This window comes from Coptis chinensis, chromosome 6 (genome assembly GCF_015680905.1).
Source record: "Coptis chinensis isolate HL-2020 chromosome 6, ASM1568090v1, whole genome shotgun sequence".
Lineage (NCBI taxonomy): Eukaryota > Viridiplantae > Streptophyta > Magnoliopsida > Ranunculales > Ranunculaceae > Coptis > Coptis chinensis.
In genome coordinates, this window is record NC_141461.1 from 77,563,462 (window position 1) to 77,583,754 (window position 20,293).

Genomic DNA, 20,293 nt, shown 5'->3' on the forward strand with positions numbered 1-20,293 from the left:
GTGGTATTGGATATACTGAGTTTTAATTGTGCTTTATGTTGCGTTATGTCTATTTCTATTCAGCAAGGACGGCCTGACTGGGTTGGTCGAATACAATGAGAAGAAAATATTTGAGATAAAACTCAAGGAAATGAAATCTGCATTGACCACCCGGATGCAGTGCGGGTTTAAAGCGAGCTTGAAAAACTTAGTTAGGTGTTTTAAGCGGAGCGACATATCTGAAGTCATTAAAAAGCGGGTTTGCGGAAGCGTTATAATCATTATATATCGTAAAAAAAGCGGTAAAACGTGTTTTAAGGAAAAAAAATAGACACATAAAATAAAAATAATGCCCTGATTCAAATACATGAAAATATCAAATTATCATTACTCATTCTATGGGATGTAATTATGGATGTTACTAATTACCAACCATAATGACATAATTAAGGGAAAAATAAGTTAATAAAATAAAATGCCAATCAAAGCAAAAATAAAGCGGTCTCAATAAGTCAAAATACTCTTCAAAAGGTAAACTCAAAACCCTTTTTTGCTTTACCATTTCATTAGTTTTTATGTTGTTTGGTCGGGGAAAAATCAATAAAATGCCAATCTTTGCATTCGCCCGGTTTGTGCTTTACCATTTCATTAGTTTTTAGTTGCACCATTTTATTGATTTTTAAATTTTAGTTGGTGTTTTACATATTTTTCTTGTTGTTCTTTTGCGGATTGATGCATATAAAGTTAATATAGAAATTAGCCATTTGGTGTTATCTTTGGCCACTCTGTAGTCTGGGCATAACACAACAATAGCTTCAATGGGACAAAACCTCATTTCCCTTCACAAATGTAGTTGAAATGTAAATAAATTTTGTTGTCTGGACGTCTGGTATGACAATGACAATGTTGTTAAAATTATTTTTAAGTGTTTCATATATGTTTCTGACTTGGGAGTAATAAATTTGTAAATAATATTTACACATCCCGCAATTATTTTTTCATTTTGCTCCTGCTATGTTTCACTGAAAAAATAAATAAAAGAAAAGAATAAATCTTTAGGTTTGTAATCGATTCAAGTATGTCCTTGAATACGATGATATTATGTCCCTCCTACCTGAAACACTTTAAACTTTTAAAGGTCATGGATGTAGGCAGAGGTCTTACTTGTTGTTTCTGCAACATGACCATAAAGACCAGATACTCCTGTGTTGAGTGGTTTCTTATATCTAATCGCCTTTCGTTTCAGGAGGAGAAAGCCAATGCAAAAGATATGCATCCAAATCTTCTAGCTGGAATGTTTGTCTTCTTTGCTCCCAGGGCAACTGGTGGAGTGACATCTTTAGTTACATCTGATAAATGTATATTTGAGAGGTGACCTCAAGGCTTATCCCTCATCTGTTTGTTCTTGTACTGATATCAATTCATCTTATTTTCGATACCTAAGATGTCTAGTAACTTGAGTACAGTTATAATCATGTCTTAGTTATAATTGGTAATGCGTTCTTCCACTTTCCTTTTTCAAGCCATTGTGCTTTTTGCTTTGGGTGGTTATGGAACGTATTTAGGGTTCCGGATATGGTACTCAGATGATGTGGTAAGTTGGTCCTTGAGTGTGTGGTAGTCCAGTATTTGTACATATTTTTTGTATCGGTCACCATCAGCTCTTGATATAACTTTGTCATTTAGTTCCAATTTCATTCTTATATCTAATCGCCTTTCATTTCAAGAGGAGAAAGCCAATGCAAAAGATCTGCATCCAAAGCTTCGACCTTAACTTTTCAAGATACGGATGCCATGTGTAATTTAAGGTATCTTTTCTAGCTAATTGTTGGATATGGTTTCCAATAATAGCCTGGCATTTTATTGAATATTTGCAAATTTCATGGGTTAATCCCACTTCGTTGGATATTTTTTGGTAGATGGGAAGCATTTTAGAATCTACTTCTCCACTCTAGGAGAAATTCCTCGGGAGAATTCAACCAGGGTTTACGAAAGAAATTTCATTTGAGGATAATAACTGGGGCAAGTGAAACTTCGATATGGTACTTCCCATATCTTCCATGTAATTAAATAAACTTTTAGATATTGAAAATCTCGTGAGGTTTTATCAAATTTTAGCTCGTTATTCATGCTTCTTTCTACCCAAGCATGATGTGAATGGTATGCTAGGAATGGATTGATCGTCATCATAATCCAAGTCCTTCTCCAACCAACTTGAAGTCGGGAATACCCTTTTCAGCCATTTTATATTATCCAGGTCCCAGCAAATCTTTATGAACTTGGTCTAGGTATATAATATTATTTCTTCTCAAGTACTTCGGATGAATCATAACCTGTTACTTCCAAAATACTTGTGTTATGTAACGATGAGATGTAAATGCTTATGCATTGTAACTCAAAGGCTTTTTTGGTCAAGTGTATTGTGTACAGAAGATATCTTGAAGTCTGTAGTCCTGCTGAAAATTTTAATCTGAGGTACCTTATTATGCATAACAATAACACATGAACACTGAATGAGTTAAGAGTTGAAATTTTGAGAGAATACTCATTTTCTCCTCTTCCTTTTCCCTTGTTGTTACTTTCATTTATAAAACTCGTGCTACATCTACTCTGTATTTAAAATCGCATCTGTTGATCAAATTATTTACAGCTTATAATGTTTGAGTGTAGTGATAAAAGAAAATGCTTATAATGCTCAAGTGTATTAGACTTTTATGAAGAAGAACAACCTTTGTTTTAGTAGTATTTGTCTGCACTTCATGCAGTGTTCTTATTGATAGGAATCTCCCGTCATGCTTACACACATGTGACATTATCTAAGCATTTTTATATCTACTTTTTTCTGCTTCATCTTTTTATGTTTTTTATTGTTCTTACTTGTCGGTTGGATTATTCTTTATGTTGTTAGTGTCTCACCAGAGGCGTTAGAACTTATCCGTGAACTTCATAAGCAATTTCCTATTAAAGAGCACCAATGAGACTTCGTCTCATCATACCTCAAGAGAAATTTAGCTTCGCCGGAGAAGCTCAATGCCTGGAAAACTAACATTGTATCAAAGGATGAATATGGAGAGCATCTATCTGTGGTAAGACCGAGTTATCTAAAACTCCAGAGAATAATCAATAGTGAACTCTTTTACCCTCAAATCCTTTGTATGATATATTTTGGAAATTTAATAAAATATATTCATTTGTCAAAAAAAAACACAAAACAAAAAAAAAACAAAAAAAAAAAAGTAATATGACAATTACTTTTGTATTTGCTTGCAGCCCTCATGCTGTTACTGGTCCTATTGGCCCCTCTTCTGACTATACAGACAACTATACCTACATTATTTGAGGTAGTTCATCTTGGCATGGCAAATCAATCTGTTAAAGCTGCTCAAGAAGCAGTTCAGAAATCAGAGGAGCTTGATATAAGGTAGCACTGGTTTTTCTTATTTTATTACCTAATTGGTAATGCGTTCTTCCGCTTTCCTTTTTCAGGCCGTTGTGCTTTTTGCTTTGGGTGGTTATGGAACGTATTTAGGGTTCGGATCTGATCTTCGAGATGATGTGGTAAGTCGGTCCTTGAGTGTGTGGTAGTCCAGTATTTGTACATATTTTTTGTATCGGTCACCATCAGCTTTTGATATAACTTTGTCATTTAGTTCCAGTTTCATTCTTATATATCCAAAGCTTCGACCTTAACTTTTCAAGATACGGATGCCATGTGTTATTTAAGGTATCTTTTCTAGCTAATTGTTGGATCTGGTTTCCAATAATAGCCGGCGTTTTTGATTGAATATTTGCAAATTTCATGGGTTAATCCCACTTCGTTGGATATTTTTTGGTAGATGGGAAGCATTTTAGAATCTACTTCTCCACTCTAGGAGAAATTCCTCGGGAGAATTCAACCATGGTTTACGGAAGAAATTTCATTTGAGGATAATAACTGGGGCAAGTGAAACTTCGATATGGTACTTCCCATATCTTCCGTGTAATCAAATAAACTTTTAGATATTGAAAATCTACGTAGGTTTTTATCAAATTTTAGCTCGTTATTCATGCTTCTTTCTACCCAAGCATGATGTGAATGGTATGCTAGGAATGGATTGATCGTCATCATAATCCAAGTCCTTCTCCAACCAACTTGAAGTCGGGAATACCCTTTTCAGCCATTTTATATTATCCAGGTCCCAGCAAATCTTTATGAACTTGTTCTAGGTATATAATATTATTTCTTCTCAAGTACTTCGGATGACTCATAACGTGTTACTTCCAAAATACTTGTGTTATGTAACGATGAGATGTAAATGCTTATGCATTGTAACTCAAAGGCTTTTTTGGTCAAGTGTATTGTGTATAGAAGATATCTTGAAGTCTGTAGTCTTGCTGAAAATTTTAATCTGAGGTACCTTATTATGCATAACAATAACACATGAACACTGAATGAGTTAAGAGTTGAAATTTTGAGAGAATACTCGTTTTCTCCTCTTCCTTTTCCCTTGTTGTTACTTTCATTTATAAAATTCATGCTACATCTACTCTGTATTTCAAATTGCATCTGTTGATCAAATTATTTACAGCTTATAATGTTTGAGTGTAGTGATAAAAGAAAATGCTTATAATGCTCGAGTGTATTAGACTTTTATGAAGAAGAACAACCTTTGTTTTAGTAGTATTTGTCTCCACTTCATGCAGTGTTCTTATTGATAGGAATCTCCCGCTCATGCTTACACACATGTGACATTATCTAAGCATTTTTATATCTACTTTTTTTGCTTCATCTTTTTATGTTTTTTTTATTGTTCTTAGTTGTCAGTTGGATTATTCTTTATGCTGTTAGTGTCTCACCTGTAGGCGTTAGAAGTTATCCTTGAACTTCAGAAGCAATTTCCTATTAAAAGAGCACCAATGAGACTTCGTCTCATCATACCTCAAGAAAAATTTAATTCGCTTTCAGAGAAGCTCAATGCCTGGAAAACTAACATTGTATCAAAGGATGAATATGGAGAGCATCTATATCGTGGTAAGACCGAAGTTATCTAAAACTCAGAGAATAATCAATAGTGAACACTTTTACCCTCAAATCCTTTGTATGAAATATTTTGGAAATTTAATAAAATATATTCATTTGTCAAAAAAAACACACAAAACAAAAAAACAAAACAAAAAAAAAACAGTAATATGACAATTACTTTTGTATTTGCTTGCAGCCCTCATCTTTATTCTTCGGTCCTATTGGCCCCTCTTCGACTATCTGGACAACTCTACCTACATTATTTGAGGTAGTTCATTGGCATGGCAAATCAATCTATTAAAGCTGCAAGAAGAAGGTTCAGAAATCAGAGGAGCTTGATATAAGGTAGCACTGGTTTTTCTTATTTTATTTTATTTATAACTGGTATATAGAATATATTAATAAGAGAATCAGGATCACAAAAGTAGACAGAGCTAAGCTACACTTGCCTACATTCTCGTAGAAATTCGAGACAAATAGTAATCATCCAATCACAGCATATTAGGTTCACAGCATTAAAGATCAGGTGCAGTCTGGGTTTTCTCATTACAGGAAAATTAGTTAGCAGCTGTCTAACGAATATTTGAAAGCTACACATTAGGAAACTTAGCAAATACCATTGCTGGGGTTATTTGAAATCCAGTCTTTTTATTAAAACTATGTATTGGAAAGATTATTGCTTGCTAGTGTCAGGGCTGTCTTCTTTGAACTTTGGTGCTTGTTGTATCTCTAGTGAAAGTCATGGTAATTCGAACTGACTCTATGTTAATTTAGTATGAAAATGAAGTTTTCTTTAGGATCAAAAGAAGTACTCAGCTGAGGAAACTGATGACTGCATACTGTGATGGCCATCTGTCGAGTTCAATTCAATTGCCTTCTTGTTTGATTCACTATCACAATCTAGTATCTTTAGAAGTTCTTAAGAGATGACTGACTTTTTTTTTTGCTTGTCCTAATCAGATTGGCTACCTAGGCTACTGCAAGAAGTAGGGCCTTTCAACATGTTATACCTCTCATATCAATATAGAGAGGCAAATACAACTTCCAATTTCAATCCAATTTTTGGTCTTCTATCAAAAATTATGCAAGTAAAGCTCTGAAGAAGACTTCACTTTCTCATATTTTGGTTGGAGCAAGAATGAAATGGAGGATCTAATTTATTTTATGCTTTAACAGGGAGAAAGGTTAGATTTCTCCATATATTCTTTCTAGTATGAATTATGTTGTTCTTTATCATTTCATTATCTGATTTGATTCATCATCTTTTATTGTTTTTGTCAGTTATTCCAACTATTAGATCTCTGAAATCATAATAGCATTGACATAAATAAATTTGAAATCATAATATCATTCACATAATGAAGAAAAACCAAATTAACTTGTAAAAGACATGTAAAAACATAATTTATAAGCAAATAAAAATGTCAAATTATTTTCTCCATTGTTCATTGAAGAAAATTATACCTACGAAAACACTAAAATCCTATTACCCATCTGTTCATTGTGATTCTGGAGCTTTCCGGTTCTTTTTTGTTGGTGAGACCTCATCTGTAGGATTTTTGTTCTTATTTTTCTTTCTATTTGATCCATTTTCCTGTATTTTTGACATGTAAGTTTTTCATATATATGAAAATAAAATTGAACAACGGTCGTAACGAAAGTTAGTTTAAAAGATTATTACCTGCTCGATGATTGGGCTGTCTGTTGGGTCAATATATTTTGTTTTTTCTTTATCAGTTTTGTCTTCCAAGACATTGTTTACACTAAATGTTGGATACATTTCATGCATACTGTACTCGTTTATCACAACTTTGAAGATGTATGTCTTTCCAGTATTTTTCTCTAGTTCTCCTTTAATTTCATCCCAATCATTGCCCTGCATTATAGAAATTGAAATACATTAATATATATTTTCCAAAAAATTATACTTGGTATCATTAAATAATTATATATTTACTCGTCTTTAAATTCATCTTTTTAATTTTGTCAAATGGTTGTTGCACTATGTATTCTGCTCTATTTCCAAAACAACAAATCTTTGTTTGATTTGTTTCATCTTGCACACAAAGTTTAAGATAGTACCTGTGCATAAAAATAAAACATAATTGAGAAGATTAGTAATATATAAATTTTATGTTTTTTTGAAAATTCAATTTTTTTACCTCTCAAATGGTTCATTATAAGTAGTTTTACATTCCTTGCAGTATGGTTCATCCCCGGTTTCCACATGTTTGACAGTACAGAATTTGCAAGATTTGTAGTTCCAACGATTTCCAAAAAGCTTTACGAATCTTGCTTTGCAAGTGAATGACTTTTTCTACAAATCAATATTTAAATAATGAAATAAATAACTTTTTTGCATGCGTCTTTGCGTAATTCCAACATTACAAACTAACCTGGTTGCATCTTTCCTTGCCTAATTTAATTAGGTCAGTGATGGTGACTTTGTCCTTACTAAGTACTTCCAAAAGTGAAGTAGGTTCACCTTCTTTATGTTCCCCAAACTCTATTTGAATGTTTTCGGTTTCAAAGCTGCATTAGATTAGATTTATATGTCAATATATATTAATTATTAAATAATAAACATATTAGATTATTTTTACCTCTTTCTCATTTCATTAGACTGAGGGATATCCAAATTGAAGTATACTTGTGCTGCTGATGTGACGGATGCTTTAAAGACAACTATGGAGTCAAATTAGATAATAATAAAAATTAAGTTTTTTAAAATAATAAAATTAGACATATAAACATAGAGTATTATTGAATAATTTGCATGCGTCCAATTTTTTTTTCATATAGAGTGACGTTAATATGACTATGACAATTCCATTAGAATTGTTTAGTCCAGCAATTTTTTCTGAATCTTCACCCCATAGAGCAATATCCAATTCATAGTTCCTGCAAAAAGAGAAAAGAAATCAGAAATAAGAATTTATTTTGTAAAAAAAATTGTCGAATTATTTATTTTCTTCGTATGTTACCTCTCATTCATTAGTGTAACATCTCTAAAACCACATGGGCTTTGAGCTGATACTTTTTTTAGAAGCCCTACAAAATCTGTTTAGTAGAAAATGTTATTACAAAAAATACATGTACAAAACAAAACTTGAAGTAATTAATAACATACCAACTGTGTTGATAGCTTTGACATAGTAATCTTTTTTTCTCCATGAATTCTTCAAATTCAACAAATGAAAATTTGTGGTGCCCTGAATATTGATGTGTCTTCCTTTGAAGTAGTCACGACTGTTTCTTTTTTGAATGATATTGTGAAGTTGAATCTCACAGGTTGAAATTTAAATGGGGCTGCCTTTACCTCAAAATTTTCAAAATAATAAACTTCTCCTTGTTTCAATTTTGTGTCAAAGTCCTTTTGCAAAACTTTATCGATTTTAGCATGAATTTGGTTTTCCTGTCAACAACCTTGAAAATCTCAGCAGTATAACAACTTTGTTTTTGTCAAAATAGTGCTAATTATTTGTAGCAACAAAAACATTTAAAATTATCAAACAATGAAACTTGAATTTTAATTTCAATAGCCTAAACAAATAAATTTTACCTTTTCATCAATTAAGATCATCTCAGTTCCAAAGAGTCTTTTCTTAAACCGTGATATCCAGAGTCTGCTTACTCGTGCTCTTATTTTGCAAAATCCTGAGTTAAGGTTCAGTTCGTCAAAAGTTTTGCACTTCCTTGCCATTTCGTTTGATCTATAAACCATTAACAATATCAAAATATTGTTAAAAGCATGTAGTTCATGGAGTATAAATAGATTAGTTAAGATTTTACCTTCTTTTGTTTAGGAGTTAAGAATGACAATTGTATATTGATATTGTATTTATAGGTTTAGTATTAGTATGAATTAGAGTTTGAATTAAACTATTGTTCTCAGAAACGTAGCTAATAGGAATTTAATGTTGAACAAAACACTTAGTAAGTAAATCTTTCTTAAATAAGATAAACTTTGACATTAATATAGTCTTCATTTCATTGGCCGTGGTAGATAAACTTTGAAATTAGTTTATATTCTGAACAATTCGTAATTGTTATTGTCTGAGAAATTGTATGAAGATAAACATTAACCCTTATAGTAATCTAGTGGTAGATTCTATTGGTATGAAGATAAACATTAACCCTATCTAGTGGTAGATTCTATTGGTATGAAGATAAACATTAACCCTTATAGTGCCGTACCTTGTCTTTTTTTTTTCAGTTGTATCAAGTAATTTCTTGCTTAGAGACGAAGTTGAAATATGATTGGAGTAAGTACCAATATGACTATGTCTAGGCCGGGTGGTTTAACTAAAGTACTACCAAATAAGACTATCTGTTGAGTTGCAATCTTCTCACACACACGAAAATAGTGACAACAAAGCTCAGGAAACAAATACTAAGAATCTCATTGCATATATCTTTCAATAGAACAATCCACATTTACTCGAAATCGAGAAAAACATTTACAGTAAGAAATAAAAAACGAACTATTTAAAAAGTACTTTGAGATGAAGTACTCTTGTTAAACTTCTGTACAGGTTACCGAATCAAAATGCCAATGCTCTTGGCATTTTGCTTTATTATGTATAATGATGGTGTCTGTTCTACCATTTTTAATAATGAAGAAGTCGTTATGTAGGCCTAGGAATTAGACTGTATACTTCCTTGCTATTCCAGGAGATCTTCCTCAGGCAGTGAAGTTCGGGGTACAATCATGAATCCAAACCCAAGATGCTTCTTGAAGTAGGATCATCCCATATCAAAAGCAGCACCCTCACACCTTCCTATGACTTGGACTTGAGAAAATCCTCTATTGTGACATTTGATCTAGAAGCTACATCTCGAACTAATCAGACTTTGTTGTACACTTCAGTAGTTGCTCTACGACATTGCCCTTGATGACCCAACTCAATCCCTACACGCTTTGGTCCCACAGTTAAGCGGTCAACAACATCATCTATGTCTTCCCTTGAAATGGAAGGATAGAACCATGCCCTCTCGAACTGCCACCAATGTAGCATCTTGAGAAAGGGTTGTTGTTAGGGGAGTGGTTTGGGCAACAAAGTGTGGCTTAAATTTTGCCGGTGACACCTTTAGAACCCATTAGTAGTTGATGAATGAGATCCATACCACACCACTTTAGATCTATCTATCGGTGAATAAGTGTGGAAGTGATAGAGAGTTGATTACCCACAATTTGAACCCCAATATGGAATCTTGGTTCATGAGAAATTGAATTTTCCAATTGGGCTAATCTCTTTTTTCCATGTTCCAAAATCTGCGGTAGATGAAACTTATTTGTCTAACTTTGATTCTACTCCCACAACTTGAGAAGAATTGTTCGACCTACGAGGTGGCAAATGAACTCGGCTATTCAAATTTTGATCGATGGCAAATGCAAATGGATTGCATGCCTTTCTTGATCCAAACCCAAACTTCTTTCCCTTAGTTCGGGTTGTTCAGTGGCTACTCTTTTCACAGACCGTCTTGGCTGTTCACTGCTTGAGCATAACTTATGTTGCAGTTTTTTCCCTTTTGCGTTGCTGAATTATGCCTTCAGGTTTAGCATATTCAGAAAGATCCCTGTTAATACATTTCAAGTATAACTGAGAACCTAAGAACTAAAAATTACCAACTGCCAAGTACATATACAAAGAGTATATAAATAGAGCAGAACTTACGTTGCAGTTTTTTTCCTGAAAATAGTGACGGATACACATACACCATAGATATTAGTAAATGAATAACCAAGTTTATCTTCCGAAGACGGAATCCGTAGTACTACAGAAGAAATATATGTTCTAAGTTTTAGTAGTTCTAAGTACCATAGATATTTAGTAGTACTAATAGTGGCATCACATTCTTTTCACTACACCATGTCAGTATCATCTTTTAATATCCTGTATCTATTCTATAAACATTATGTTAAGACAATGACACTGACCACAACTCACAACTTCATGTTAGCATGCTCAATGCCAACATACATTTTAGTTCATGCTAGAAAACAGTAGGAAATATGAGATTGAAGTTTACTAAACAACACAATACAAAAAAACCAATGGGCATCTTTTCACTGATATGGTTTATAGATAGATACTACTCATTACAAAAATTAGATCTATTTTACTGAATCAATTCTTACGAAGATGCAATTCATACTCCATGAAATTGAGCATCACTCACAGCACCAGGAAAGTATGCTCAATGCTAACAAATTTTCAGGTCATGCTTAACAATGAACTGGAACTAATAAAGTTGGGATTTCATTGATCAAAGCATGCTACTCTGTTATGAAAATAAAACATATATAGAGGACTTCTAAAGTGTAGACATCAGCAACTACGTAATCTTATCCTAAACATTTTGGTTTGGATGACTCTCATCATTCCTTTACCTTTAAATTGAGCTTTTCCAGGAATTCAGAAATTTGAAATTGTTTGCCAGCAGGAGATTCTTCTTTCTGTACTACTACAGGGGTTGTCTCACCGGGTACATTTTGTTCGTCAGGTCCTTCCATGGTTACCACTACACCACTTACATTTTCAAGTTGCCCATCTACTTCAAGTAGAGTAAGGATCTTTCGGTACTACTACCGGTGTGTCACACAGTGCAGTTTTGCTCATCGAGAAGATACTACACCGTTTAGTCGGGGGGATGGTATTAAGCAACATTTCTTAATACAATATATATAAAAATAAATAAATAAATATATAAATATTATTGACAGTGAACATGACAATATTTTTGGTTTTGGTAAGCACAATCAATATGGCTCATACATCTTCCACTCAATTGGCTTACAATAACTTCCAATATAACTCATATCATGGATTACCTATGACCTTCTTTCTAGCTTAACTTCTGCTCCCTCTCACCTAAACCTATCGACTATTGTATTGTTCTATGATAACCAAGTGGTTAGTTTGATCCAAGTGAGCTAGCAAGAGGTAAGCACAATATTTTTTTTTGGTTTTGGTAAGCACAATATTCAATATCAAGGCGATAAGTAAGCGATATAACTCAGGCTATAAAAGAACCAAAGAAAGAAAGAGACGCGAGGAAAGAAAAATATCAATATCAATGGACAAAAGATAGTATATTATTCTCACTAGAAGGAGGATAACAATGAAAACAAATCTGTCGGTAAATATAATCCAAAGCACAGGGGGAATAAGTTCAATACCAACTTACCATACATCACATTATGTCTCAAAGAATTGGGCTTCAAAGTTACAAACAGATGAGAGTGTGTGCTAACTTGCACGAAAACAACTACCAAAGCAAAACACACTAAATCGATACTTCTTATCCAAAAGTAAGCATACCGACATACCGTGCAAGAACCCTGGTTGACAATGATCCAGTTTAGGCAATAGGCATATTTTTTTTATCAAAGGTAATAGGCATATAACTTGCACAAACATTTGCCAAACCAGCCCACCATTGAATGGTCTGATTTTCCACAAAATAGAATCCTGATTCCTAAGATCGACCCTGGGCAAGAGTAAGATCTAAAGTTCCTACATTAGATCACATTGAATGATGTTGAGTGTCCAATCAATATCAATAAAAAAAAGTGGAGACATCATAAGGTTTTTTTCATAAATGTCATACGTAATAGGACAAAGAAATTAGACAAAGTTGGTATGAAATAGACAAAGAAAAACGCAATCTTCTCTACGGCTTCTAATGCAGTATCATCAAATCACCATTCCAGCATTCACACATAGTATTTCTGCAAAAAACATGTATATGATTTTAGTGGTAAGTCCTTCACTGCAAAAATCAGATAGTAATAGAGCCTTACAATCACGTGCAAAGGAATTTCCAACGCAAACAAAAAATATTAATAATAATATTACAAAAAACATTAAGTATTATGATGTTGATAAGTTTAATCATAAGAACGATTACCTTAATCAAATTGCTTGAAAAACCTCTTTATACACAATGTTTCGTGTATATCCTTTTTTTGGCTCATCGTCTTCACTTTTTATTAGAAATTTTAGTCCCTGTCTAGATGTTGTTCTTGAAACAACCACATATAATTGGCCATGTGTGAAAATTGGCGTGGTAAATAAACACCAACATGGTTGAAAGTTTGTCCTTGGCTCTTGTTTATAGTCATTGCATAGCACACTCGATAGGAAATTGTTTTCTCTTGAAGACAAATGGCCACTTGGTGTCACTTTCGAGAGCGGGATGATTCTTGGAATGTAGATTTGGATCTCCTATATTACTACTGTTATAATTTTTGCTTCAATAACTTTGGATCCCAATCTGGTCACAATCAACCTAGTTCCATTGCAAAGCCCTGCACTCTGGTTCAAATTCCGCATTAACATTATGGGAACACCAACTTTCAGCTCAATGTTATGGTTTGGCACTCCAGAAAATTGAAGAGTATTCAAAAATTCTATAGGATAGAGAACGTCTTGTTCAGCAGACTTTCCTGCAAAATAATTAAATAATCTTATAAGAAATGTAAAAAACGTCTAAAGGAAAACAATTATTTATTTATTTATTTGATGTGCTAACCTTCTATGGGACAAAGTGAGTCTGCACTCAAGTAACTCTGTAAATCTCCTGGTAGTGATGAAATAATGTATGAGTTAATCTCATCAACTGTTTCATTCTTAGGGGCCAAGATACTTCTTTCCTTGAGGTACTTAACCGAGTTATGATTTATGGCAAAATCTGGATAAATAGTTGACACAATATCTTGGATAGAGTCATCGGATTCTGGAATAAGGAGATCTTCTGGAATTTGTATCCATGTTCGTTCAATATCATTCTCCATAGCAATTGCTGGCAAGTTTCCATCTCCAAGATCTAAAACCCACTTGCTAAAGTCTTCTATAGAGCTAACTGTTTTAGGGTCTACTCTGTCATTTTGTAATCTCATGTTTTGAGTCAGATGAAATACTTTACATTCTTCCCAGATTTTGGACTTGTCAAATATAGATAAATATGGTAAAAAAAAAATAAATTGTTCAAAGTTACTAAGCGAATTATTTGATAAAATTTTGTTTTTTGATATATCTAAAATCGTACCTATTTATTGAAGCATCAACAATGTCACCTCTTTTACCCCTTGGAATAACTGGCAAAATTTGTCTGAAGTCACCACCCATTAGAAATGTTTTGCCACCAAAACGTTTGGTTTCTTCATCCATTATGTCTTTTAAAGTTCTATCAACGACTTCAAAAACCGTGCCTATGAGTCATTGGTGCTTCATCCCATAAAATAAGATCGGCTTTCTGTATGAGCTTGGCCAGTGCTTCATGTTTTGAGATGTTGCAAGTTGAATCTTCATTGGTAGGAATTTGAATATTAAACCTCGAATGTCTTTGTTCGTCCCTCCGGTAAAAGGAGTGATGCTATTCCTGAAGAAGCAACTGCAAGTACAATTTTACCTTCTGATCTCAACTTTGAAATGATAGTCTTGTACAAATACGTTTTTCCAGTCCCACCGCTGCCATAAACGAAAAATACACCTCCATTATGTGAATATACTGCTTCTGTAACTGATTGGAAAACTTCCCGCTGCTCAGTATTAAGGGCTTCATGCAATTTAACGTATTCATCACGTAATGCACGACAGTTATAGTCAAGTTCTTCTGCAATTATTTTATTCCCAGCTGGCATTTGGTCCTTCATATCTGGAAATGGAAAGTCCTTCACAGTTGCCAAAGTTTTTCCTCTTTTGAGCATGATATTTTCAATCTCACAAAGAGTGTAATTTTTTATTTTCTCTTCTGATAAATTCAATGTCTGATTCCCATTGTTTCTTCTATACCGATATAAGATGTCTTCTCCAAGAGCATGGTGATGTTTTTCCCATAATTTTTCAGGAAATGATATCTCGCACTTCAACATTAATGTCACAAACAGTTCACGTAACGCTTTAGGGCTTTGAAATCCGCTGGCCTCTTTCAGAGCATCATCCCACTCGCTGTCATCATCAAGCAAACCTAGTGCCTAATAGGTAAATTTAATTTAATATATATGCATAAAAAAATGTGCTAAATAAAATCAAATAATATACATGCATAATAGATGTGTCTCTAATTATGAAAATATTTTAAATTTTTTGGAGAATTTATTTTATAAGTTACCTGACATGCCGCTTTAAAAGTAGGATAAGTAGTTCCATTTACTGTTCTGATCTCTTCAAAGCTTCTAGGGCCTTTGACAATATTAAGCAATATCACAAAGTAAAATCTTTCTCCTGATGTAGGGTGAGCATAGTAGACACGGCCGATTTTTTTTTTACCACCACCTTTTCTTGGAGTCCATTCTTTACTTTTGGTTTGCCAAACCCATTTAGTTGGAAAATCCATATAAGTAAGTTCTCTAGCAGACGGGTACATGGCATTTGCTTTAAGCCACTCTGTAAACTTTGTCTTTGATACATTCTCGCGTTCTATGACTTCTTCTGGTAGATCTTTATCACTGTAATAGACCATTTGCTCTCCTTCAAGATGGAATGGCAACCTTTCTATGCTTGGGTTTCTGTATTGAATTTCAAAATTCAATAACCTCCAACATGCTTCAGAAGCAGAAAGATAACGACAATCAAGAAAATGTTCAACTTCGTCTACATCTCTAATAGTTTGTTTCCCTGTGCCTAAATCTGTCGCGACATTTTTGACAATAATGGCAGTGGCTCTGTCTTTGCCCTTGTTAATATACTTGAAAAGATATTTGATCGACCTTGCCTTATTACAGTGCTCAACATTTATGTGTGCTTGAAATTTCACACACAAATCAACATTATGTGGTATCACCCACCTATTGTCCAGTTCTTCAGTTTTATCAAAAACTTTAACCGTGACTTTATGACCATTGTTTCTTCTCCTATAAACGGTGAAGTTATTGTGATCAATAGAAGTCTCACTACAAAAGGCCTTAGGATAGTGTCTAGAGCACTTATTGTCCAACATACATGGCGATCTTGAATTTAAATCTCCACAGGGCCCATGTATCATAAACCGTGGTGGATCGCTTCATATGCAACTTTATCTTCGGGTCCGGAAGCTCTGGCGATATTAACTTATTGATCTGAGTAGGGGTCTTTGGCTTGGCACCATTATCCAAGAAAAGCAATATATGAGCGTGTGGTAAACCCCTCTTCTAAAACTCTATTGTGTATATTGCTGCATAACAAAAGTTGGAAAGTATTATTTCTCTGGCATAGTCAAAACTTGGAAAAACAAATTGAGTAGAAACTTTGGTGTACAAAAGAATATTATTATTGCTTCGGAACAGATTATATGCGCTAACTAATTTTTGATGGTCATTACTGACATGGCTTAGTGATTATTATGATGGTCATGTTAGTTTTGAATTCGTTAGACAGCTGCTAACTAATTTGAGTTGGATGGTTGTGGAACGTATTTAGGGTTCGGATACGGTACTCAGATGATGTGGTAAGTCGTCCAATATTTGTACATATTTTTTGTATCGGTCACCATCAGCTCTTGATATAACTTTGTCATTTAGTTCCAGTTTCATTCTTATATCTAATTGCCTTTCGTTTCAGGAGGAGAAAGCCAATGCAAAAGATCTGCATCCAAAGCTTCTAGCTGGAATGTTTGTCTTCTTTGCTCCCAGGGCAACTGGTGGAGTGACATCTTTACTTACATCTGATAAACCTATATTTGAGAGGTCACCTCAAGGCTTATCCCTCATCTGTTTGTTCTTGTATTGATATCAATTCATCTTATTTTCGATACCTAAGATGTCTAGTAACTTGAGTACAGTTATAATCATGTCTTAGTTTGTCACTTTGTCCAACGCACCGCTTTTCTTTGAAATTTATGTCCTCTTCTTATCATCTGCTCATTAGAATTTGTCCAAATTCTCTAAATAATTTCATGATTTGTGTGATTACATACATATACTGACAATTACTTTTGTATTTGCTTGCAACCCTCATGTTGTTACTGGTCCTATTGGCCCCTTTTTTTCGACTATACGCACAACTCTACCTACATTATTTGAGGTAGTTCATCTTGGCATGGCAAATCAATCTGTTAAAGTCGCTTTCAAGAAGTAGTTCGAAATCGAAGAGCTTGATATAAGGTAGCACTGGTTTTTCTTATTTTATTTTATTTATAACCTGGTAAATAGAATATATTAATAAGAGAATGAGGATACTGAGGAGCCCTATATCGATTGGCGGCAACTATTATTTACATTATATCTCAGTTGTCTGATGAAAGGAAGCTTCTCAAAGGTTAACCTTATTTTACAAAAAATACTGAAGGCAGAATCTATTTAAAGAGAAGAGACATCTAATAACAAATACACATTTCTCAGGATTGTACATAGCATTGACTTGCACACATCTTTTGTCTTAGAATCTTTGATAAATAGCTTAAATCTCCCTGTCTCTGCAGATATCTCGTTGAACAAAGGGCCGGTATTTTAGCAGCAGCAGCAACAAAGTCAAGAAAAGGAGATATCATATCGAGAAGAGAGCAGAGAGAGAAGGTTTGAAGAAAGGAGACATGCTCTCATCTATCCCAACATCATCTTCTCTTCATTACTTTACCAACCCCCTCAAAGGTATGTTTTTTGCCAGCTCCTTTTATATGTTTTTTCTTATCCTTTACAGCTTTTTGTTACTATGATTTTTTCTTAAGTTTAATTTAAGTGATTAGCATGGTGCCTTTTCTTTCAGGTTGCTTCTTTTTTTGAGCTGAAGTGATCCATTGTTTGATATGACGTGATCATTAATCAATCTGTGCTAAGATTTGATGGTTTTATTTTCTACTTGTATTTTATTGCTTGTTATGTTTTCTGTCTATATCCATCTCATTTTTAACCATTACCAAACACTAGAACAAAATGCTTCCGAGGACTTTGTTTATATCCTCACCAATTCGTGCAAACTAAACGTAGACAATAGTAAAACAAATTAGTATAGACCAAGAGTTTTATTGGTTGTTGGCGTCTTCAAGATTTCTTACTAAGTTGTGTTTGGTACACATTTGATCAATTCTATTCAGTATTAAGCTTTTAGGGCATTAAGGATGTTGTTGTGTTTTGGTATAGTTCCAATGCTAAATTCGCGGCATGGAGTCTAGAGTCGATCCCTTCTTTCTTTTTTATACATGTAAATTGAACGGATAGGAAGTATCCAATGCAACGCGGCGATATAGTAAGAAGTGAGGCATATGATCTTCAATGTGTGTCGATTTTCAGATCGGCCTAGTGTTAAATATGGAGTGTTGATCCAAGCAAGAGGTATGTACTAAGTTTCCTTTATTTATGCCACCAACTGATGGCTTACTAAACTGGTAGATTTGAAAATCTATAGTAGGTGCAAATTGACTCTTTGAACTATAACACTCTTTCTTCATTCTAAGTTTCCCATTATTCCAAATATTTTTGGGTTAATTATGTATGAACCACTATTATTGAAATGTATATATACATGTTCGTTAATCCCAAATGGAACTATGCTTATGCATTTTATAAATTATAGGCAAAAGAATTAAACATAAAGTCTGACCTGCCCAAGCTTTACCGAAATGTTTACGCAGTTGCAAATCAGTCATTAACTCGTGTAGTTTTATTTCGAATACCCGAGCAACAATTTCAGGGGCATCTTCAGGTTTGAGTCCCTTAGAAACCTTGTCCAATGCCATTTGAATTTCAGGCCATTTGGGGTTGCAAGTAAATGTGGTGAAAATATTAGGAGTTCCAGCCCATCTGGAAATGGCTATGGCATCCTGATAATTTTGAACCATATATCTTTGACCACCTATAAAAAAAACAATGGTAAAACTAATCATTTGTCATTATATATTCATTTTCAAAGGTTCCAAGTGGGTATTTGGGATTTGATTGAACTTACCTGTAAAAGACGATGGTAAAACTAATCGCCTACCAACAGATGCAGATTTAGTGTCCCTAGAAACAACAGCATCAACCAAACCTTGGTATAGTTCAGCACGAATCGTATGTTGGTTATTTCTAACCCACGAAAGCCTCATTTCCTCAGCAGCAGTGTATGCATCAACCCAAAATTGTTGCTTCAATCGACCACCTCTAAATATTGTTAGTCCTTCATTTGCTCTCATTTGCATTCTAAAAGCATAATACTCTCTCATGGTAACATGTTGTCTCTTACCAATTTTACTACCATTTCTGTATTTTATTTCAGGTCTATACCCATCAGCTCCATCAGGAAATAAGATAGGGTATTGCATTGACATAAAACTTGAAAAAGTCTCATCGATCCTCTTCAAGCCGAATTTATCCTTTCTTGTCAACAACAACATAGCAAATAATTATATTACGGTGACCTTGAGATTCATCTCCATTACCAACAATGAGACAAATATAATATTACCTCATTAGAAGTTGGCATATTGTATACTTTTCTTCCATGGAGAAAGGTTTGAGATTCTTGTACTAATGAGTCTTATACTAACATCAGATTTTGCTTTAATTTCAGATTCTCAGAATCTATCTCGGCCATTCTCAGAATCTCTCGGCTATTATGTTGTTTTCATTTAACATTTCAATGAGGACAATGCTATAATGTTTGGATCTAACGGTTTTTCTTTTCAATCTTTTTACTAAAAGAGTTCAATCTGTTTTGCACTTCATTGGTTGTATCATATCATTATAATTTGCCAAATTTAGGAATCGACACCAAGGCGTAAAGAACAAAAACAAAAAATTAATGTAAATGACATGTAATCACAAAATTATTAAGAAAAATCAAATGTCAAATTATTTTCTGCATTGTTCATTAAAGAAAATTATACATACCAAAACAATCTAATATTTTGCACTTCATTTGCTGTATATATGTATAACTAACCAAATTTAAAAGCTAACCCGAATTGGTAGCAAGGTTCCAATTTTGATGATGATTCGCCCACTTATCTTATAAACATATGGCCCTTTTTCCGTTGTTTATTTTTTTATCAACCACTCCTCCGGTTGATGTGAAAGCAAACATCGAAGTTATCGCCATTCGTGATATTTTCTCTATAATTTGTTGACCTTGTACCACTTTCATAATCTAGTAGTTGGTTTAGGAATGGAGGTGCATTAGCCAAAACAGGAAGTTGAACTTTTCCATGTAGGCAACATATTCCAAACTTTGGTTTTTTGGTTTGTCTTGTTCGCCTAACCCTTTCTTCATACCATAATATTGCTCCACAAAAAGAACACACACAGTTTGGTTCTCCAAAATTCCATGCTTCTTGAAAATTTCCTATGTAAAAAAATAACAAAATAACACAGTTAAAATTTGTACATTCTAAATATCAAAATAACATATATTT

General features: G+C 33.7%; 1 protein-coding gene and 1 long non-coding RNA gene across 2 annotated transcripts; one reads left to right on the forward strand and one right to left on the reverse strand.

Moving 5' to 3' along the window:
• The first annotated feature begins 3,107 nt into the window (after positions 1 to 3,107).
• LOC147494592 (uncharacterized) lies at positions 3,108 to 14,965 on the forward strand. The gene is made up of 3 exons (XR_015200347.1): positions 3,108 to 3,400; positions 5,942 to 6,165; positions 14,837 to 14,965. It is a non-coding gene; the product is annotated as an uncharacterized LOC147494592 (long non-coding RNA).
• Positions 14,966 to 15,049: 84 nt separating this feature from the next.
• Positions 15,050 to 15,973, reverse strand: LOC147494593 (uncharacterized). The gene has a single exon (XM_086568181.1). It carries the CDS (start codon positions 15,971 to 15,973, stop codon positions 15,050 to 15,052), a length of 924 nt encoding a protein of 307 aa, XP_086424307.1.
• Positions 15,974 to 20,293: the final 4,320 nt, after the last annotated feature.

Excerpts from the sequence above, each read along its gene's own strand:
- LOC147494593 (XM_086568181.1), bottom strand. The coding sequence starts at position 15,973 with ATGATACATGGGCCCTGTGGAGATTTAAATTCAAGATCGCCATGTATG.